Source organism: Peromyscus californicus, unplaced genomic scaffold (genome assembly GCF_007827085.1).
Source record: "Peromyscus californicus insignis strain IS unplaced genomic scaffold, ASM782708v3 Scaffold_23__1_contigs__length_62951481, whole genome shotgun sequence".
NCBI classification, from domain to species: Eukaryota; Metazoa; Chordata; class Mammalia; order Rodentia; family Cricetidae; genus Peromyscus; species Peromyscus californicus.
In genome coordinates, this window is record NW_026294534.1 from 58,460,946 (window position 1) to 58,484,837 (window position 23,892).

At 37.0% G+C, this 23,892-nt stretch overlaps 1 protein-coding gene across 1 annotated transcript in view; it reads right to left on the minus strand.

Annotated features, from left to right (window-relative positions):
- Nucleotides 1-3,741: 3,741 nt before the first annotated feature.
- The window catches only part of LOC128119335 (vomeronasal type-2 receptor 116-like), a 42,686-nt gene continuing 22,535 nt past the window's right edge, over nt 3,742-23,892 (minus strand). The window contains exon 6 of the mRNA XM_052752748.1: nt 3,742-4,670. Coding sequence (XP_052608708.1) covers nt 3,742-4,670 — 929 coding nt within the window. The remainder of the gene's footprint in view (nt 4,671-23,892) is intronic.

Sequence of the window (23,892 nt, forward strand, 5' to 3'; positions counted from 1 at the left end):
AAGGACAGTCCCTCAGGTATATTAACCAATTATGGTATGTCAAGTTATAATAAAACTAGGCACACCCCTCATACTCAGAGTGGATAAGGCAACCCAGTAGGAGGAAAATGGTCCCAAATGCAGGCAAAAAAAATCAAAGACAACCCTATTCCCACTGTTAAGAGTCCCACAAGACCAACATAACTATAGCATATATGCAGTTGACATAGGTCAGATCCATATAGGCACCCTGATTGTCAGTTGAGGCTCTGTGAGCCCCCAAGACCCCACTTTAGTTGATTCTGTGGGCAATTTTGTTGTGGTGTCTTGACTCCTCCTCCTATAACCTTTCTTTGATCTCTTCTTTAGGATTCTCAGGGATATGACTAATAATTGACTGTGGTGTGTCTATTTCTGTTCTTATCAGTTACTGGATGAAGCTTCTCTGCTAACAACTATGCTAGGCTCTCATCTATGCGTATAATAGAGTATCATTAGGAATCATTTTATTGACTTTTTCCAACAGTGTTTAGTTCTATCCTTGGTCTTTGGTCTACTCAGACTTTGGTTCCTGCACTCCTGGCAGTGTCTGACATGATCTCCCTCTCTTGGCTTGGGTCTCAACTCAGACTAGTCATTGTTTAGCTGCTCCCACAAGTTCTGTACCACCTTAATCTTAGTACATATTGCAGGTAGAACTAATGATAGATCAAAGGATTTGTAGCTGTGTTGACATCCCAATACTACCACTAGAAGCCACGCCCCTTTACAGAAGTTGGCCAGTTCAGGTTCCATATACCCATTACTCAGAGTCTTTGCTAGGGTCATCCTCATGCATTCCTAGGGGTTTCCTTTGATCTAGGTTTCTATCTCACCTCTGAAATGTATCCCAATTTCAGTCACCTCTCCCAGTCAAATCCCCTTATCTAGTCAATCCTATTCCCATCCCCATATGATCCCAGTCTAACCATGGATTCTATTTGATATCACCTTCACAGGGTGATTCATGCATCTCCCCTTGTTACTCTGGGTCTGTTCACTGTCTCATGATTACCTTTATTTTATAGTTAAAAGTAATTTAAAGGTGAGTATATAGCATTTTTGTCTTTTTGTGTCTGGATTACCTCACTCAGGATGATTTTTTTTTCTGGTTCATCCATTAGCATGTAAATTTCATGACTCTGAGATTCCTTGTTACGTCTGTCAAAATGGCTAAGCTTAAAAGCAAAAGTGAAAAAAAAAAGCTCATGCTGCTGGTGATGATGTGGAGCAAGGGGAACACTCCTCTGTTATTGTTGGGAGTGCAAACCTGTATAGCCACTATGGAAATCAGTATGGAGACACCTCAGAAAACTGGGAATCAATATATCTCAAGAACCAGCTATATAACTCTTGCTAATGTACCCAAAAAACACTTCATCTTCCCACAAAGACACTTGTTCTACTATGTTATTAGCAGCTTTATTAGAAATAACCAGAAACTGAAAACAACCTAGATGTGTCTCAACTGAGAATTGATAGATAAAATGTGGTACACTTACACAAAGGAGTATTACCCAGCTGTTAAAAATATAGTATCATGAAATTTTCTAGCAAATTAGTGTTTCATTCCTATACAGCAAGAAGAAATGACCATTCTTTGAGAGGGACACCTGGCAGTATTAACCCATGGTGATATTATGCAGGGTTTTCTAGAACAAAAGAAAACAGAGAATGTACATATATGACAAAAAATTGAGTGATTAGGTTTGCTTAGAGAAAAGTGGCTGTGTAGTCTTTGGCAATGATCATGGTCAAAAGTCTGAGGGCCTATATCCAATTAGAACACAAAACTAGTGGTGTGAGAAATCTTTATCTGGCACTAAACCTGGAGAGTCCTCGAAGTTCATGATATTCACTCTTAGAGAATGACTAAAGAACTTAAAATTCTAATGCCAGTTAATGATTGAACGAGCAACAGCAATAGGTATTGAGACACATACTAACCAAAAATCAAGTGCAGAAATGTTGGAAGCTAGCATTCATTTTTCCTCACACGTCTTCATATTTGCTTCACCTGTAGGAACATACTACAAACTCAGAGGAGTCATTTCTGGAAACACCCTCAAGACACATTCAGATTTTTTCCTACTAGATTCTAGATCCTATCAACTTAACAGTATAGATTAACTACAACAATAAATATCATATGATTAATGATTGAAGGATATTGATCAGGATGAGTGAAGATGGGGTGGTTTAAGTAGGTGTAGGTCCTCAGACTCTTGACCATGAATATTGACAAAGACTACACAGCCACTTTTGCCTAGACAAACATAATCAGTCAATATTTTTTGAAATATACAAATATTCTCTGTTCTCTGTTGTTTCAGAAAACCCTGCCTAATATCACCATGGGCTAAAGCAGTCAGGTTTCCCTTCTCAGAGAAAAGACATTACTTCTGGCTGTATAAGAATAAAACACTACTTTGCCTGCAAATTTCATCAGCTTATCTTCCCAACCAGCTTAATGCCTGTTGTCTACATGTTTGAATAGATCAGTCTTCTAGAAATTTATTACCTTAATTTGCAAAAACTACCTTCTAGAGAAAGGAACTGAAATACTACTATGTAACTGCAGCATGCATTTTTCTCAAGCATTCTGCTACTATGAAATGATTCTCAAAGACATTCTCCTACATTACTATGTAGTGAAAGTGTGAGGGACAGCCAAGTTGTGTTGACACATTTTAAACAAAGAATAAAGTATAGTATGTTTATTGACAAATTTTAACAATTATGTAGGCATTATTTTTAAAAGTGAAAATGCAAAGGTATAGGTAGGATCATGGGGGAAAGATGCCTATTATAAAGGTTTAGAAAGAGGTGAATCACTGAAAGTAAAGTCCAGCTTCTTATTCTAAGGTGATTAATTTTGAAGACCATTTCTACCAAAACAAAGAGTGATCTTTTGCGGGGGGGTGGAGGGGAAGTGAGCACACAGGAAATCTTCTGAGTACAGAAAATACTTAAGCTGCAGATATGGGTAGCTCGATAAAAGCTGTGCATTTTTTTTATTTGGACACACTGTTTATACAGTTTTCTTTGGATTGGCTGAGGGTTTGCTGCTATGATTGGCTGAGTTTGATATTTTTTCAAACAGCAAATGGTAGAAGATAAAATAGGCACAAATGAATAATCTCTAAAAAATCAATATAGCAAATTAAGTCAGTGATTAACAGGTGAAGACTCAGAGAGAGTTAGAGTTTGAAACTGTTGAAAAATTTAAAGATGATCCAATAACTGCTGTTAAATCATAGGGTTACAGTTAGTAGATGAAAGGAGTACATGTGTACATTTAATGAAAATTAGAAAACACACAAATACATGCAAAATTTAATACACTAGTGTATACAAAATACAATGTAACAATAGTTATTTTCCAAAACACAATATGAGATAATGGACGGCAGATATTCAAAGTTTGGTTTGGATAAAATAGTGTCAGGAAACTAAATATCTAGACTGGATAAACAAAATGCCTGTTGTACATTTCAAGGTGACAAGAAGAAGGTTCATATTTAAAGGAAGAATCATATATTTCTAAAAATGAAGTGGGGGGGCTAGTAAGAAGTGAAGGGCTGATGGCTATGGTTTGTACTGCTTCAAATGTTATAATAATCCCAGAGCCATATGTCCATAATAGCAAAACCAAGAGTACAGTGTGATGATTGAAGTGTATTGTAACTGTTCCAAGATCCTCAATTTAGGAAACAAACAAGTTTAATTTTCAGAAGACATTTTAGTTTCAAAATGTTTCTTATTCCTACAATGATAACTATAACTTCTTTCTGGCCTTAACAAAATACTATAGCACTTTGGGAGAAAAATGCATCCTAGTAGCCCAGCACTAGAAGCCAAGATAGAAAATACCTCTGTGGCCACCACAGCCTTGCCCTTGGTGCTTTGGTAGACAGGAAGGAAGGTGACCCAGACACTACAAAAAACCAGCATGCTAAAGGTCAGGAACTTGGCTTCATTAAAAGTATCAGGCAGGTTTCTCACCAGAAAAGCCAGGGTGAAGCTCCCCACTGCCAGGCAGCCCAGGTATCCAAGGACACAGTAAAAGGCAGTGACTGAACCCTTGTTGCACACAATGATGATGTGATCATATTCTGAATGTGTATCTACGTCAACAAAAGGAGGTGATGTCCCCAGCCATATGCCAAGGGGAATAAGTTGGATCAGAGTGCAGAAGGGAACTATGAAGTTAGGTACTCTTGATATCAACAACCATCTCATCCTTCTTCCTGGAGAAGTAATGTTGAATGCCAGAACCACAGTAACAGTTTTGGCTAAGACAGTGGAAAGAGCCACAGTGAACACAGCTGCAAATACTGTCTGCTGTAGAATGCAAGTGGCTGTGTTGGGATGACCAATGAAGATCAAAGAAGAGAGAAAACAGAGGGTGAGGGAGATGAGCAGAATATAGCTAAGCGTTCTATTATTAGCTTTGACAATTGGAGTGGTTCGGTGTTTTACAAAGATCCCAAGAATAGAAACTGTCAGTCCAGAGAAGAACAAGGATAAGGAGGTTAAAATCATCCCCAAAGCATCTTCATAGGATAGGAAGGTCACACCTTTTTGAATGCAGTGAATTCTTTGCATATTGGCATATTGATTATCTCCACACTTCAAACACTGGTCCATATCTGTTGTGAAATAAAAAGTTTTGAGGGAAATTTATTAGTTAGAGACTAGAAAATGGAGAGATTCCACATTTAGCCATCTCTTGTCACCAAATGAAACCTTCAGTGTTAACTCCATCAAACAATATAGTCACCTAGGCTATTTTTTCCTTTCCAAAAACTAAGAAGAAGGTCCTCTTGCTGAAGATGATGCCTAGATAATACATTAAACACAGAGAAAATGACAAGTTTCCTAATTAGAACCTCCAGCCCTAATGACTAATGTTGATGGTACTGATGATAACTCTGAAACCTACCAAAAGAAAATGGTGAACATTATCTTAGCTATAATCCCAGTACCAAACATAGAGGTCTTGAGGTCTGTACAGACAGACAAAAAGTGACAGACCTGTGTAGGAAGAGGAAGTGATGTAGCTGGAATAAGAGAGCCAATGAGAGAACAGAACAGAAAAGACATATAAACGTGAATATACAGAAAGAAACTCTCCTTGGAAGCTGCAGAGTTGGTGAGATGAGGTTAGCTTGTGGTTCTTCCTATACCTCTGATCTTTCTGTCGGGCTTTAACTAAAATTTCTGGCTCTGTGTTTTTTATTTATTAAGACCACTTAGAAATTCGTCTACAAGTGGCAGCCAATGAACTTGGCAAGAATTCATTTGAAAAATGCTTATGGGCTTACAGGGCCCCCAGCTCAGGCCTGGTTGGAAAGGTCAGGCCAGAGCACATGGCTAGAGTCTCTTTGGCTTTCTTTCTCCTGGTGGGTGGTGGGGTCTCTCTCTCTGGATACCCATCTTGGACTGCCACCACACTAGGTAGCTGCTTTGAAAATTTCTTGGACTTCTACTGTTCTATGCAACTGACAGGCTTGGTAAGTCAATTAAGATATCTTAAAGAGTGAAATTAGTTAAAAAAGAATTTTTTCCCACATTAAAAAATGGGAAACATCTTTACTATGGAAGGAATTTTGTTTCTGACAACACATAAGGCAGTCTGAAAATGAATTAAATGAGAGGATAATTAATATTGATGGGATGCACGTAATATCAATTATGAATATTATTTGTTTGATTATTTTCATTTTAGCATTAAAAAGGCTAGTCAATTTAAGCAACAAGATAAAAAATTTAGAAAAACCTGTTAAAATGAATCATAACTCGGTGTTGACTTTAGAAAAACTTATTAAAATGAATTATAGAGAAATTCAGACCCAGACAGAAGAATTTAAAGGTGAAATTATTTCAGGATTGAATTATACAGTTACAGAGAGACAGCCTGTTTTCAAACAAACAAAATTAATCTATCTGGTAACCTTACAGGAAATACCTGCTCAAGGGCATGTACAAGCTAATTGGATTCCAGTGGAAATGTTAGTTTTAAGGGGATTTAAACAAAATATAGTATCATATGGCATTCATTCTTCATTTGTAAAGCAAATGTTAAACTTGTGTAGAATTATCCTCCATGACTGGAAAGAATTAATTACAGCTGTCCTAGAGGCTGGAACACAATTTCAATGGACAACTTAGTTTAAAGAGGAAGCTAAAACAATAGAACAACATAGGACTAGAAGTGTAGATATTTCCAAGGATCAGCTTCTTGGAGAAGGCAATTACCCTGATATACAAAGACAATATTTATATATGTTTTTAAATTTTTTTATTTTTATTTTGCAATACAATTCAGTGCTACATATCAGCCACTAATTCCCTTGTTCTCCACCCTCCTGCCCCCCTTACCTTCCCCCCAGCCCACCCCCCATTCCCACCTCCTCCAGGGCTAAGCCTCCCCTGTGGACTGAGATCAACCTGGTAGACTCAGTCCAGGGAGGTCCAGTCCCCTCCACCCAGGCCGAGCCAAGCGATCCTGCATAGGCCCCAGGTTTCAAACAGCCAACTCATGCAATGAGCACAGGACCCGGTCCCACTGCCTGGATGCCTCCCAAACAGATCAAGCCAATCAATTGTCTCACCCATTCAGAGGGCCTGATCTAGTTGGTGACCCCTCAGCCATTGGTTCATAGTTCATGTGTTTCCATTTGTTTGGCTATTTGTCCCTGTGCTTTATCCAACCTTGGTCTCAACAATTCTTGCTCATATAAACCCTCCTCATTCTCGCTAATTGGACTCCCAGAGATCCACCTGGGGCCTAGCCATGGATCTCTGCATCCAGGTCCCTCAGTAGTTGGATGGGGTTTCTAGCATGACACTAAGGGTGTTTGGCCATCCCATCACCAGAGTAGGTCAGTACGGTCTGTCTCTCAACCATTGCCAGCAGTCTGTTGTGGGGGTATCTTTGTGGATTTCTGTGGGCCTCTCTAGCACTTTGCTTCTTCGTATTCTCATGTGGTCTTCATTTACCGTGGTCTCCTATTCCTTGTTCTCCCTCTCTGTTGTTGATCCAGCTGGGATCTTCCGCTCCCCCAAGCTCTCTTTCCCTCGACCCTTGCCCTTTACTACCCCCACTCATGTCTAGGCTGTTCATGTAGATTTCTTTCATTTCTCTGTCATTGGGCAATCCCCGTGTCTTTCTTGGGGTCCTGTTTTCCAGGTAGCCTCCCTGGTGATGTGAATAGCAGTCCAGTCATCCTTGTTCCACATCTAGTATCCTCCTATGGGTGAGTACATACCATGTTTGTCTTTCTGAGTCTGGGTTACCTCATTCAGGATGATTTTTTCTAGATCCATCAATTTGTCTGCAAACCTCATGATGTCATTGTTTTTCTCTGCTGAGTAGTATTCCATTGTGTATATGTACCACATTTTGTTTATCCATTCTTCAGTTGAAGGGCATCTAGTTGTTTCCATGTTCTGGCTATTACAAACAATGCTGATATGAACATAGCTGAACAAGTGCTCTTGTGGTGTGGTTGAGCATTCCTTGGGTATATACCCAAGAGTGGTATAGCTGGATCTTGGGGGAGATTGATTCCCACTTTTCTAAGAAAGTGCCATATTGATTGTACAAGCTTGCATTCCCACCAGCAGTGGAGGAGAGTTCCCCTAGCTCCACATCATCTCCAGCATAAGGTGTCTTCAGTGTTTTTGATCTTAGCCATTCTGATAGGCCTAAGGTGGTATCTCAGAGTTGTTTTGATTTGCATTTCCCTGATGATTAGGGATGTTGAGCAATTCCTTAAATGTCTTTCAGCCATTTGAGTTTCCTCTGTTGAGAATTCTCTGTTTAGTTCTATAGCCCATTTCTTAATTGGACTGTTGGGCATTTTGATGTCTAATTTCTTGAGTTCCTTATATATTCTGGATATCAGTCCTCTGTCAGATGTGGGGTTGGTGAAGAACTTTCCCCATTCTGTAGGCTGTCGCTTTGCCTTGCTGACCATATCCTTTGCTCTACAAAAGCTTCTCAGTTTCAACAGGTCCCATTGATTGATTGTTTTTCTCAGTGTCTGTGCTACTGGTGTTCTATTTAGGAAGTGATCTCCTATGTGCATGCGTTCAAGACTACTTCCTACTTTCTCTTCTAGCAGGTTCAGAGTAGCTGGATTTATATTGAGGTCCTTGATCCACTTGGACTTAAGTTTTGTGCACGGTGATAGATATAGATCTATTTGCAGCCTTCTACATGTTGATATCCAGTTATGCCAGCACCATTTGTTGAAGATGCTTTCTTTTTTCCATTGTGCACTTTTGGCTTCTTTGTCAAAAATTATATGTTCATAGGTGTGGGGATTGATGTCAGGGTCTTCAATTTGATTCCACATGTCGATTTTTATGCCAGTACCAAGCTGTTTTTATTACTGTAGCTCTATAGTAGAACTTGAAGTCAGGGATCATGACGCCTCCAGAGGTTGTATTATTGTTCAGGATTCTTTTGGCTATCCTGGGTTTTTTGTTTTTCCATATGAAGTTGAGTATTATTCTTTCCAGGTCTGTGAAGAATTGTGTTGGTATTTTGATGGGGATTGCATTGAATCTGTAGATTGCTTTTGGTAAGATTGCCATTTTTACTATGTTAATCCTGCCTATCCATGAGCATGGGAGATCTTTTCATTTTCTGACATCTTCAATTTCTTTTTTCAGGGACTTAAAGTTCTTGTCATATAGGTCCTTCACTTGCTTGGTTAGTGTTACCCCAAGGTATTTTTTGTCATTTGTGGCTATTGTAAAGGGTGATGTATCTCTGATTTCCTTCTCAGCTTCTTTGTCCATCGTATATAGGAGGGCTACTGATTTTTTTGAGTTGATCTTGTATCCTGCTATGTTGCTGAAGATGTTTATAAGCTGTATCAGTTCCTTGGTGGAATCTTTGGGGTCACTCAAGTATACTTTGATGTCACCTGCAAATAGGGAAAGCTTGACTTCTTCCTTTCCAATTTGTATCCACTTAATCTCCTTATGTTGTCTTATTGCTCTGGCTAGAACTTCAAGTACTATATTGAATAAGTATGGGGAGTGAGGACAGCCTTGTCTCGTTCCTGATTTTAGTGGAATTGCTTTGAGTTTCTCTCCATTTAATTTGATGTTGACTGTTGGCTTGCTGTAAATTGCCTTTATTATGTTTAGGTATGTTCCCTGTATTCCTGATCACTCCAAGACCTTTATCATGAAGGGGTGTTGGATTTTGTCAAATGCCTTTTCTGCATCTAATGAGATGATCATGTGGTTTTTTTCTTTGAGTTTGTTTATATGGTGTATTACATTGACAGACTTTTGTATGTTGAACCACTCTTGCATCCCTGGAATGAAGCCTACTTGATCATGGTGGATAATTGTTTTGATGTGTTCTTGGAGTCTGTTTGCCAGTATTTTATTGAGTATTTTTGCATCATTGTTCATGAGGGATATCGGTCTGTAGTTCTCTTTCTTTGTTGTATCCTTGTTTGGTTTAGGAATTAGGGTAATTGTAGCCTCGTAGAAGGAGTTTGGTAATATTCCTTCTGTTTCTATTGTGTGGAACAATTTAGAGAGTATTGGTATTAACTCTTCTTTGAAGATCTGGTAGAATTCTGCACTGAAACCATCTGGTCCTGGACTTTTTTTTGGTTGGGAGTCTTTTAATGACTGTTTCTACTTCCTTAGGGGATATTGGACTATTTAAATAGTTTATCTGGTCTTGATTTAACTTAGGTATGTGGTATCTCTCCAGAAAGATCTATCTATCCAGAATGGTATCTATCCATTTCTTTTAGGTTTTCCAGTTTTGTGGAATAGAGGTTTTTGAAGTATGACCTGATGATTCTCTGGATTACCTCAATGTCTGTTGTTACGTTCCCCTTTTCATTTCTGATTTTGTTGATTTGGATGCTCTCTCTCTGTCTTTTGGTTAGTTTGGATAGGGGCTTGTCTATCTTGCTGATTTTCTCAAAGAACCAACTCTTTGTTTCATTAATTTTTTGTATTGTTCTCTTTGTTTCTATTTTATTGATTTCAGCTCTCACTTTGATAATTTCCTGGTGTCTATTTTTCCTGGGAGACTTTGCTTCTTCTTGTTCTAGAGCTTTCAGGTGTGCTGTTAAGTCACTAGTGTGAGATTTCTCCAACTTCTTTATCTGGGCATTTAGTGCTATGAATTTCCCCCTTAGTACTGCTTTTATAGTGTCCCATAGGTTTGGATACGTGGTGTCTTCATTTTCGTTGATCTCTAGGAAGTCTTTAATTTCTTTCTTTATTTTTTCCTTAACCCATTGGTGATTCAGTTGAGTAATATTCAGTTTCCATGAGATTGTAGGTTTTCTGTAGTTTTTGTTGTTGTTGAAATCCAACTTTAGACCATGGTGGTCTGATAGAACACAGGAGGTTATTCCAATTGTTTTGAATCTGTTGAGATTTGTTTTTTGGCCAAGTATGTGGTAGATTTTAGAGAAGATTCCATGGGGTGCTGAGACGAAGGTATATTCTTTTTTGTTAGGATGGAATGTTCTGTAGATATCGATTAAGTCCATTTGAGTCATGACATCAGTTAAGTCCTTTATTTCTCTGTTAAGTTTCGATTTGGGAGATCTGTCCAGTGGTGAAAGTGGGGTGTTGAGGTCTCCCACTATTAATGTGTGGGGTTTTATATGTGATTTAAGCTTTAGTAATGTTTCTGCTATATATGTGGGTGCCCTTGTGCTTGGGGCATAAATGTTCAGAATTGAGACTTCATCTTGGTGGATCTTTCCTGTGATGAGTATGTAATGCCCTTCTTGATCTCTTTTGATTGATTTTAGTTTGAAGTCTATTTTGCTGGATATCAGGATGGCTATACCCGCTTCTTTCTTAAGACCGTTTGATTGGAAAGTCTTTTCCCAGCCTTTTATTTTTAGGTAGTGTCTATCTTTGAATTTGAGATGTGTTTCTTGTATGCAGCAGAAAGATGGGTCCTGCTTTCGTATCCATTCTGTAAGCCTATGTCTTTTTATAGGTGAATTAAGTCCATTGATATTGAGGGATATTAATGACCAGTGATTGTTCATTCCTGTTATTTTTTGGTGGTAATGTGTGTGTACTTCTCTTTGTTGGGGTTTACTGCTGTGGCTTTATCTATTGCCTGTGTTTTTGAGGGTGTCTCTGACTTCCTTAGGTTGGAATTTTTCTTCTAATGCTTTCTGTGGCTGGGTTTGTGGATAAGTATTGTTTAAATCTGGCTTTGTTTTGGAATGTCTTGTTCACTCCATCTATGATGATTGAAAGTTTTGCTGGGTATATTAGTCTAGGCTGGCATCCATGGTCTCTTAGTGTCTGAATTACATCTGTCCAGGTTCTTCTGGCTTTCAAAGTCTCCATTGAGAAATCGGGTGTTATTCTGATGGGTTTGCCTTTATATGACACTTGGCCTTTTTCCTTTGCTGCTCTTAATATTCTTTCTTTATTCTGTTCATTTAGTTGTTTAATTATTATGTGGCGATGGGACTTTTTTGGGGGGTCTAGTCTGTTTGGTGTTCTATAGGCTTCTTGTTTCTTCATAGGCATTTCCTTCTTTAAGTTGGGAAAGTTTTCTTCTATGATCTTGTTGAAAATATTTTCTGTGCCCTTGAGTTGGTACTCTTCTCCTTCTTCTACCCCTATTATTCATAGGTTTGGTCTTTTCATGGTGTCCCACATTTCTTGGATATTTTGGTTCATGACTTTGTTGGCTTTAGTGTTTTCTTTGACTGTTTTCTTCTACTGTATCTTCAACGCCAGAGATTCTCTTTTCCATCTCTTGCATTCTGTTGATTATACTTGCATCTGATGTTCCCGATCATTTACTCAGATTTTCTTTTTTTTTTTTTTTTTTTTTGGTTTTTCAAGACAGGGTTTCTCTGTGTAGCTTTGCACCTTTCCTGGATCTTGCGCTGTAGACCAGGCTGGCCTCGAACTCACAGAGTTCCGCCTGGCTCTGCCTCCCGAGTGCTGGGATTAAAGGCGTGCGCCACCACCGCCCGGCAATTTTTTTTTTTCAGATTTTCTATTTCCATCATTCCCTCTGTTTGTGTCTTCTTCATTTTTTCTATTTCCCTTTTCAGGTCTTGGACTGTTTCCTTCATTTGTTTCATTGTTTTTTCTTGATTTTCTTTCAGTACTTTATTGTTTTCTTCCAGGACTTTATTGATTTCTTCTAATTTGTTTGCCCTTTCCTCTAGTTGTTTACAGCGTTCTTCCCATTTTTTTTTTGTCTTTTCCTCTACACAAGCCTCTACCTTCTTCATGATGTCATTCATAAGGCTGTTTTCTTCTGCTTCTTTCAATTTCTGATGTTCAGGTCTAGGTGTTGGAGGAGGGCTAGGTCCTGGTGATGCTGTATTGCATTTTGTTGTATGTGTTTCTGCCTTGACAACTGCCCATCTCCTTGTGGTTCGTTCTTGACCTTATCCACACACTTGATTCAGACAGAACTGACAGATTCAGGAAGTCTCTCTCTCTTGTCCAGATGGGAGCTCTCTTGTCCAAATGGGAAGTCCAGGGCAGGATGGGAGCTCTTGTCCAGAAGGGAAGTCCGGGGCAGGACGGGAGCTTTTCTCTCTCTCTCTCTCTCTCTCTCTCTCTCTCTCTCTCTCTCTCTCTCTCTGTGTGTGTGTGTGTGTGTGTGTGTGTGTGTGTGTGCTCCAGAAGGGAAGTCTGGGGCAGGATGGGTGCTGGGAGGTGGCCTCCAAGTCTCAGGAAGTGGCTGGGGGCTCGGGCGGATGGGCAAGGGGGCAGGGCGTGGAGATTGCAGGGTCTGCCGGGGGTCTTGGAGAAGGGGATCCTTCCCAGTGGGGCTAGAAGGGAACCTGCCCAGTGGCCAGAACCTGGGGCCAAGTTGGATAGGTCTTCCCCGGAGTGGCTGGTGCCCAGGGATGGGGTCCGGGCCAAGCTAGGGCACTCATCTATGCTCCAGAAGGCAAGTCTGGGGCATGATAGGCAATATTTATAAATTTATGCCACATGGCAGGCATGAATGCATGGGACAGAATTGAGGAGGCAGGTAAGAAAATTGAATCATTTACAAAAGTTATACAAGGCCCAAAAGAATCCTTCATGGATTTCTTACAAATGCTATCTTCAGCAGTAAATAGAAGGACAAGAAATTCAGAAGCTAGTCAGATAACAATTGAATCTTTGGCTTTTGAGAATGCAAATTCAGCATGCAAAACAATAATCAGGCTTTAAAATGCAAAATCAGTACCCTTGTAGGATCCAATCAGGGATACAATTAATATTAAGTCTCATGACCATGATGATATGTGGATAGGAGATGTGATATGAAAAACTTTGAGGAAAAATAATAATGTCAGATGATTCAGTTGCATTAACCAAGGTCATTAGAAAAGGGAGTGTAAACAGGGCTTTCCTAGAAACAATGTTTATTGAAGGAACAGTGCCAACAGAATGCCTCTCCCTTCTGGATTATACAGAATATGTGGTAAGGGAAAACATTGGACCAATGAATGAAGATCAACAAGGGATAGACAAGGTAATCTTTTGCCTTTGCCATCATGCAATTCTCAGAGGACCCTCATGCCAAACACCATTGCAAATTCAGCTCAGACTTTTCCTGCCATAGTAGAAGAAACCCCTTCTCAGAGCAATTAAATAACTAAATGCATATTGAAATAAACCAGGCTGTTCATGATGATATAACAGCTGTAGCAGAGAGAACAGGAAATTCAGGAGAAACCATAAGGTGAATTTGGCAAACTTCTATAAATGAACAAAGAACAAAATTAAAAATACAAATAAATGATGTTCTCTTGGAAGGTTTGGTAGATACAGGTGCAGGTGTTACAATAATTGCACCAGAATTTTGGCTTCCAAATTGGCCTCTTCAGGAGGTAAATGTTCAGCTGTTAGGGATTAGAACATTACCTCAGTGAAACAGAGTGCAGAAGGACAGAAAGGAAAATTAAAGCCATGCATGGCAAACATAGCTATGAACTTAAGGGATCGTGATATATTACAACAATGGAATACCAAGATTAACAATCCTCCAACCTCAGAAACAAACCATAAACTAACACATGTTTCTGAGAGAAATATTAGGAGGTATTGATATTAAGAGAAGTCACTGGCCATTCAGATTGTAGAAGAACAGGGCACAATAACTGCTGATCTTTCAAAGACACCAACAACTCAACCTTTAAAATGGTTTACAGATAAGCCTGTATAGGTTCAGCAATAGCCTTAACAACAAAGAAACTGCAGACCTTGGAAGAGCTGGTATAAGGGCAGTTAAATGCTCAGCTGATTGAAGAATCAGCCAGCCATTGGAATTCTCCTGTTTTTTTTTTTTTATTAAAAGAAACCTGGTAAATGGAGAATGGTAACAGACCTAAGAGCAATTAACAAAGTAATTCAGCCAATGGGCTCTCTACAATCTGGAATTTCTTTGCCTACTCTGTTACCTAAAGGATGGCCTCTTATAGTTACCAATTTAAAAGACTGTTTCTTTTCAATACCCTTACCAAAAAAGACAGAGAAAGATTTGCCTTCATAGTGCCTACTTATAATGATTCTCAGCCAGTCAAGAGATATCAATGGAGGGTTCTCCCACAGGGAATGTTGAATAGCACCACACTGTGCCAATATTTTGTACAACATCCATTGGAAATAATATGTAAATAATTTCCTAAATCTATAATTTATCATTACATGGATGATATTTTACTAGCTGATTCAAATGCAGATACTTTAGAAAGAATATTTGAAGAAGTAAAGAAAATTTTGCCTTGTTGGGGATTACAAATTTCTCCTGAAAAGATACAAACAGGAGATTATATTAATTATGTGGAATACAAAACAGGTCCACAAAAATTAAACTCAAAAAGGTGCAAATTAGGAGAGATCAATTACAGATTTTAATGACTTTCAAAGATTATTTGGAGACATTTCCCATGTATGAACTGTTGTTGGGGTAAAAAAAAATGAACTGAGTAATTTGTTCAAAACTTTAGGAGGTGACAAGGACTTAAATAGTCCAAGAGAATTATCAGCTGAAGCTGAGAGAGAATTGGTCTTGGTGGAAAAGAAAGTACAGGAAGGACACGTGGATTGTATGGATCCAAAGGTTGATTGAATTTTGGTTATTTTACCCTCTAAGCATTCTCCTACAGGAATTTTAATGCAGAGGGAAAACATTATATTTTAATGGATATTTCTATGATATAAACAGAGCAAAAAATTACAAACTTATGTGGAAAAGATATCTGGTTTGATTTTAAAAGGAAAATTGAGACTTCGTCAATTCAGCAGGAATAGACCCAGCAGAAATTGTAGTACCTTTAAATAAGGATGACATAAACAAATTATGGGCAGAAAGTGAACCTTGGCAAAGATCTTGCAGTAATTTTTTGTGAAAGCTATCCCAAAAGTGATAGAGTTCAACTTATAAAGAGAGCTGAGTGGATTCTGCCTCAGATTGCTTGGGAAACACCCATATCTGGAGCTCATACATTTTATATAGATGTGAACAAGCAAGGAAAGGCATGTTACAAGTCAGAAAATTTAAGTAAAGTGGTTCAAAGTCCTTATAATTTGGTTTCAAAATTGGAAGTGTATGTTATTCTGTTGGTATTAATGGATTTTTCTGAACCTGTCAACATAGTTACTGACTCAGTATTCTGAAAGGGTGGTCTTACATATTGAGACTGAAGAATTTATGCCTGGTGAGTCAGAATTAACTTTGTTTTTTATTCAGTTACAAGACATAATCAGGAATAGGAAGCAGCCCTTATATATAAGTCACATTTGTTCCCATATAGGTCTGTCAGGCCCTCTAGCAAAAGGTAATGATGAGACTGATAAACTGTTGATAGGAAACGTGCTGGTGGCCTCAGAATTTCATAAAAAACATCATGTCAATAGTAAAGGTTTAATAATGGATTTTTCCATAACCTGGCAACAAGCCAAGGAAATTGTAAGGAAATGTCCTACTTGTTCTTTTTACAATCAGACTCCACTACCAGCAGGATGTAACACAAAGGGTACTCAGAAGAATGAAATCTGGCAGATGGATGTGTTTCACTTTGCAGAATTTGTAAAATGCAGAAATGTGTATCCCACACCATAGATACTTATTCAGGATTTCAATGAGCAACTGCTCTGAGTTCTGAAAAAGCACTCAGTAATCACACATTTTCTAGAAGTTATGACCATCATGGTTATACCTGCACAAATAAAAACTGACAATGCTTCAGCATATGTCTTGTAAAATGAAGTAGTGTTTTGCTTATTACAGTATAAAGCATATTACAGGTATACCACATAATCCTATAGGCCAAGCAGTCATAGAAGGATCAAAGTGAACTCTAAAGGATATGCTAAGTAAACAGAAAGGGGTAACAAAGACCCCCCAGAAATAGATTGCATAAGGCTCTATTAACTTTGAATTTTCTCAATGCTAATGAGAAAGGAACAACAGATGTGGAAAGACATTGGATAATAGAAACAACTACATAATTAAATCAGCCTAGATACTTTCAAGATATGCTAACCTCAGAATGGAAACCAGGATATGGACAACATTGGAGATGAGGTTTTGCTTTTGTTTCTATAGGAAAAGAAAAGCTATGAACACCATCAAAATTGATTTGAACTACAGAGACCTCTTAATTAGAAGAGGTGATAGTTCATTGCCCAGCATGACCATCCAATTTAAACTAAATTATACCACTAACAAATGCTTTTCATTTAATCAGATAAAACTTGCCAAAAGGAAACCTTCTCAAAGTTAGGCTGGGGGAAGGGTTTTTGTTTTCTTTTTCTTTCAGGAGAATAAAGGGTAAATAATCTGAAGAATACAGGTCAAATGAGACATTTGAAGTAAAAGGACAAATCATCTAGAAAAAATGTCCCAAGAAAAAGGATAAATTGGCCTATTGGTATATCACATGTAGAATTTCATAATTCTGCCTAAATGTTTGTTTCTGTTCTTCTCTACAGACACAACACAGTTCAATGAAAATCTAAAGCTGGCTTTGAAGTTGGAGAAAGGCTCTCTCCTTCTCTACACACAAGCATGTTTGTTAAAAGGAAAATGCAAAAATCTCTGTATCATGTCAGAAGAAAGAGCCATCTGATATGGGACAGAAGAAAACCAAAATTAAGGGACCATTCAATTGCCACTAACCTCAATTCTTTGGTTCTATTTTGATTCTTTAAACTTTTTATTTATTTATTTATCTTTTAATTTTATTTTATAGTTTAATTTAATTTTACATATCAGCCAGGGATTCCCTTGTTCTCCCCCCTCCCATTCCCACCCCCCACCCATGCCTTCCCCCCAGCCCACCCCCCCATTCCCATCTCCTCCATGGCAAAGAGGGGCTTATACACGGACACTTGACTCAGCCTGGGAGGAGGGGACTAGACCTGCCTGGACTGAATCTACCTAGCTAAACGTTTCTTAAGGAATGAATTTCATATCAAAATTTATAAGGTTAATATATATATATGCATTTATATATATATATATATCGTACTTTTGTTATGATATTAATGGTCATATAGAGTACTAATACTAGAAAAAGGCTTCATTTAGCTGCCTATACATGTTTTTGTATTGGAGTCTCTATCACTTTTCTGCAGGGAATCAAGACCAGGCCTAAGAGCAAATCTGAAGTCTCCAAAAAGATAATGGGGGTCCCCAAGGATGATTCCACATGGACAATAATATCACTAAGCTGACAAATATCACCCAAAGATCAGCTTTGGACTACAAACTGCTCAGGACAATTTCAAGATGGCCAGCTAAGATGATCCAGCCTCACAGACTACTTGAACAAGATCTTGAGATAAACCCTACATTTTCACATTATGCAGAGACTGGACAACAAATGATATAATTTCCTCTCCCGGAACTTGATAATTAACCCAAAATTTTTCTTTTCAGGATCCCCTAAAGATGCCTTTGCCCACAAACAGCAGGAAGCAATTTTAAGAACATGACGCGCACATTTATGAGATGTGGGGCAGGTGGTTTATGGGCTTTCAATGGGTTTTGGGTTTGGGATACTTGTCATTGTTTAGGATGGTTGGTTACACGTTGTTATTGCTGATTGTCAGGAAAAATACTAAACAAAGGAGATTAGATTTAAGGTTCTTGTTTGAAAAAAAAGATATAGAAATGATAGAATAAAGGTTAGATTATTGAATCTACTCCTAAAACAAAAAAGAGAAGATATAGACATGACATAGATAAAAAGTAAATTATTGAATCTACTTTTAAAATGCAACTACTAGTTTTAAAATATTTTACATTGGATTGGAATTTGTATATTGTATACAAATTATATATATTGCTACTAATTTGAGATTTATTTTATTAGAAAATGTTATACATGTTTTTCTAATCTTGTTCAAAGTATTCTACCTATACAGTTCATTTAACAATGTAATAGAATTTGTCAATCCTTAAATGCTATTATTACCAACTATTAGGATATAAAGTAATGAAAGTTAGTAGTTAGACATTACAATCGAACTTATAGTCATACTAGATATGCTCTCAAGGTCAAGCAGAGATATATTTTAGATAGACAAGTCATCAACAAACACTTCAGAGATCTACAGAATATGGCATTTAAGATGTTTAATAACATAGATTTTTTTTTTTACTATGAGACATGTCTGCTCCTGGTATCACCAGTGGCTTCTGGTGTGCAGTGGAACAGTAAGTGAAGCAGTCTTTCTTGGAGGAGTAACTAGGATGTCAGAGTTTGGCTTCTCAATGGATTTTTACAAAGGAGATGAAGCCACCCACAAGCCAAGAAGAATGGGATGTGGAGAAGAATAAGATGCAGAGAAGAATGGCATGTGGAGGAGAATGGGATGTGGAGATGAAACCACCCACTAGCCGAGAAGAATGGGAAGCTGAATTCCATAAACACCAGCAATTTCCAGATTTAAAATCCTGAATCATGACAGGACACTGGTGGAATTCAAGTTTATCTGGGACAAGGAAATACTCACACCGAATGTGAGGTCGAGCTGTAGGCCTGACTTACATCCTGCTTCACAAGAGATTCTGTCAGATATGTTAAGCCTGTGGGCCAAAGATGTTGGCTCAATGTGCAGAGAAACCTCGGGTGACTGTCCAGGAAGTTGGCTGTTTCTGTCATAACTCATTTTTTTTGGAAGTCACTTGCTTGCACTTCCTGTTTTATTAGGTAATATTATTTCCTCCTCTGGTCTTTGAGGGAGTTGAAGATTAGATGGTTGTAGTTATAGTTTTCCTTGTTAAAGAAATTCAGAAAAGAAACTCACTAAGAGGTGTTAAGTGTATAAGTTTGAAAGACATCATAAGATAGTTTTCTGTGGGTAATATAAGTTAGGATAGAAAGTGAATTGGGTACATTTTGAATTCACCAAAATAGAATAGATAATGGAATATTTTCTCTGAATTTGTCAAATGCAAATGGACTAGACATTGTTGATGTATATATTGCATATAGTAATTGTTTTTATTGTATATAGTTTTTCTCATATTAGTTTTAAGTTTTTTTATTTTAATTAGACAGAAAAGGGGAAATGTGGTGATATTTTATTTGTGCTAAAATGTGGTGATATTTTATTTGTGCTTTCTTTAATTAATAAAGCTTGCCTGGAGATCAGAGGGAATAGCAAGCCATTTTAAGCAAACAAAGAAGTCAGTAATGGTAGCAAATTCCCTTAATCCTATCAGTTAGTAGGCAGGATCTCTGTGTGTTCAAGGTGACACTAGGGAATGGAGCCATGTGTGGTGACACATGCTTTTAATCCCAGTACCAATCATAGAGATCTCGAGATCTTTACACACAGACAGAAATTGGCAGAGCTGTGTAGGAAGAGGAATTGATGTAGCTGGGATAAGACAGCCGTTGGGAGAACAGAGCAGAAAAGTCATATAAGTGAGTATACAAAAAGAAGCTCTCCTTGGAAGCTGCAGAGTTGATGAGGTGGGGTTAGCTCGTGGTTTGTCCTATTCCTCTGATCTTTCTCTTGGGCTTTAATCCAGATTTCTGGCTCTGTGTTTTTTATTTATTAAGATCATTTAGAAATTCATATACAATACTGTTTTGCTAATGGAATCCATCAATAAAATGATAGCTAGCAACATTCTGCTATCCTCCTCAGCAGTCATCAGAAAAGCTTCATCCTGCAGTAGATTGAACAAATACAAAGCCCAGAACTAGATAATATGCAGAGAGTGAGAAAACTTAGAATGTTCTGTACTAAATGAGATGTCCATCAAATCCTCCCCCTCAGGGCTCAAGGATATTTGCTGAAAAAGAAGCTAAAAGTGTGTAAAAGCCAATGGGGATGGAAGGCACCAAGAAACAATGCCTTATAGGCACAATAAGACTGACATGTATAAGAATTCAACCTGTGGCAGTATGCACAGGGCTAGTACAGGTCTAAGCAAGATGGGGATTCCATGCTGAGAAGGGAAGCAGACACAAGTCTCTATATAACCCAGAATCTATCTACAATTAATAACTATCATAAAGGAAAAATTAATTTTCTCCAATAGAGTGCCATTAGGTATAACCTTATTTAAGTGCAGATTTTATGCACAGAAATAAATAAATAGCAAGAAAAAATCTATGATGTTTTTTAAATTTGTGTTTGTTTTATTTATTTACTTTTGTTGTTGTTGTTTTGGTTTGATGTTTTGGATTATTTTTTCATCTCATAAAGCTTTGTCTGGTCCTTTGTTTCTTTTTTGTCTTACAGGTATTTTGCTTGCATGTCATGGTTTCTGATTATGTGCTTTTATGGGATCTCTCAGTGTGTGAATGTATGTATCTTTACATGTTCTTGTGAATTTTTGTGACTCTATTCTTTCTATTTATTTTGTCTTATTCTGGTTTGTTTAGTGTACTTTTCTTTCTTTCTTTTTTATTTTGTATTCCCCTTTGTTCTCTAATAAAAGATAAAAAGAAAAGTGTGAATTTGGGTGAATAGAGAGGTGGAGAGAATCTGGGAGAAGTTGGAAGAAGATAAAAACATTAACAGATTATTTAATGTAAAAATATATTTAAAAAATAAAAACCTTAATTTTTGTAAACTTTGTTACTAAAAGGTCTGAAAATAAATATAAGAATTACAAACCAAAATTAAGCATACAAAAAGCATATACAATATAATGTACTTAAATACAGTTATAATTTATATTGGAAACAGAAATTGTAAAGTTTCACATCAAATTTTACACTTTCAGAATTTAATATATTTTACTCACTCACTCATCACAAAAAAAAATCCAAACAAAAATCATGACAGAATTAGAAAGAGAGAAAAGTTTCAGTAGAATCTTTTAAAAACAAAAAATCCTGGAGCATTATACTTCAACTTCTAAAACACCACAGATGCCAGTGTAGGGTACTCTACCATGCAAAACTATCTGCATAGTTGAAGAAGAAAGAAAAACTTTTCAAGATATAAACAGTCTAAATACTTTATGTACACTAAGCCTGATCTACAGAAAATATTAGAAGTAATACTTTAGGCTGAAGAGAGGAAATTGCATACCAAAGAGTGTGTAGAAAGAATGAAAGGTAAAACTATAATTATTGAAGTAAAAATATGACTAAGGACAAAGATAGTATAAAAGCATCAAGAAGACAGCAATCAACTCACATCTTTCAGTAACTTTAAATGGTAAAGGATTCAACTCCCCAACCAAAAGACACTGACAGTTCAATGAACAAGAAACAAAATACATCCTTTCATTATCTACAAGAAATCCAGTGTGTCTTCAAAGTTAGTCACCATCATAGAACCAAAAGACTGGAAAAAAATTTCGATCAAATGAGACCAGGAAACAAGTTGATGTCAATTTCCTAAAATCTTATAAAATGGACTTCAAACAAAATTCATCAGAAGATATGAAATAGGATACTTGATTCTGGACAAGGGACCAATAAGCCAAGGAAACATTACAATCCGAAGCACATGAAGTCTACACACTGCTACACCCAATTTCTAAAATAATATATTTCTAGAAATCAAGGGACTTATTGACTTCAATTCAGTATTATTGATTTCAGTATCCTGCATTGTCAAACACACAGCTCATCTGGACAAAAATAAATGGAGAGAAACAAGATCTAAATGACACTACATCCAATGTACCTCACTGATACTCCAGACAAAAAACTCAAGAATATAAATTGCATCCAGCAGCCCATGAAAGTTTCTATAAAATAGATGACAAGTCACATATATTAATAACACAAAACAAAAGCCAGTAATACAATACAATTTCAATAACTCCACTGATTCTGTCTGTTCAAAATATAATTACACAGTAAATAATAACAATATAGCAATAAAAACCTCTAGAAGCCGGGCGGTGGTGGCGCACGCCTTTAATCCCAGCACTCGGGAGGCAGAGCCAGGCGGATCTCTGTGAGTTCGAGGCCAGCCTGGGCTACCAAGTGAGTTCCAGGAGAGGCGCAAAGCTACACAGAGAAACCCTGTCTCGAAAAACCAAAAAAAAAAAAAAAAAACCTCTAGAAAATATATAAACTTATAGAGATTATATGATACACTCTCAAAGGATAAATGTTTCATGAAATAAACAAGAAAGAAAGTTAAATGTTCTTGGATACACATAGAAAAGAAAACACAAAACAGCAAATATCTTGGACTTGCTAAAAGCAGTACTTTCAGGGAAATATATGTGCCTGGAAAAATAAAAAAAAAATTATACAAATATATCTCTTAATTTTTAAATTCCAGAATTAGGTAAAACAAAAAGCAAACAGTCCTAGGTCTAGTACATTGGACTATATATTAAAAACCTGTACAGAAACTAGTGTAAGAGGAACACAAACAGCAAATGAAATTAAAAGGTGGATCTTCAAAAAGAAAACCATCCTGACAGTATCTTATCAGAATTAAACAAACAAACAAAAGAGACCTAATAAATAAAAATCACACATAATTAAGTAAATATTACAATAAACATCAAAGAACTTTACAATGTTATAAGGGAATACTTAACAGCCTACAACTTATTAGACTGAAAAAAGATTAAGGAAGGAAATGAATTTCTATACAGATCTGAATGACCAAAGAAAATCTGAGAAGCAATGAACAATGTAAACACACAAACACAAATAAGTTGACTGTCCCAGGAATACAAAAGCCTTCATTATAAAAGAGCTCTGTTTCAAATGCGTTCAAAATTAAAATCTAATGTATTTTCAAATAAGACTTTCAACCATTTTTATTTATGAAAATTTTCATTATGCAGAATCATTTTTTTTCAGTTTGCTGACTGATATAGACAGAGTAGGATGGAATAGAGCACAGAATTTGCAGTTTGGGTTGGGCATAAAGGCGGGAGATGGTTTAAGTGGAATGAAATTAGATGAATACAATATATTGGGCTGGCATTCAGATATATGTATAGGTTTGTGCCTAGAACTGAGGATGGTGCAAGCAAAGTTGTCCAGTCCAGACCATTATTAAATTTAATAATTTATTATTAAATATAAAATTTTTCTTTTGAATAATTACTGAAGTATTTATTCAAAAGATAGAAATAGAAGGAATACTTGCAAACTGCTTCTAAGACACCAAAATTATTCTAATAACAAAGTGGGGAGAAAACTTTACTCCAGTAATGAAAAAGTAATTATAAACCAATATCACTAGTAAAATTAATTTCAAGGAATACTTGCAAACTGCTTCTAAGACACCAAAATTATTCTAATAACAAAGTGGGGAGAAAACTTTACTCCAGTAATGAAAAAGTAATTATAAACCAATATCACTAGTAAAATTAATTTCAAACTCTCAATAAGAATTGCAAAACAAATATCAGCATAAAACAAACAGATCATT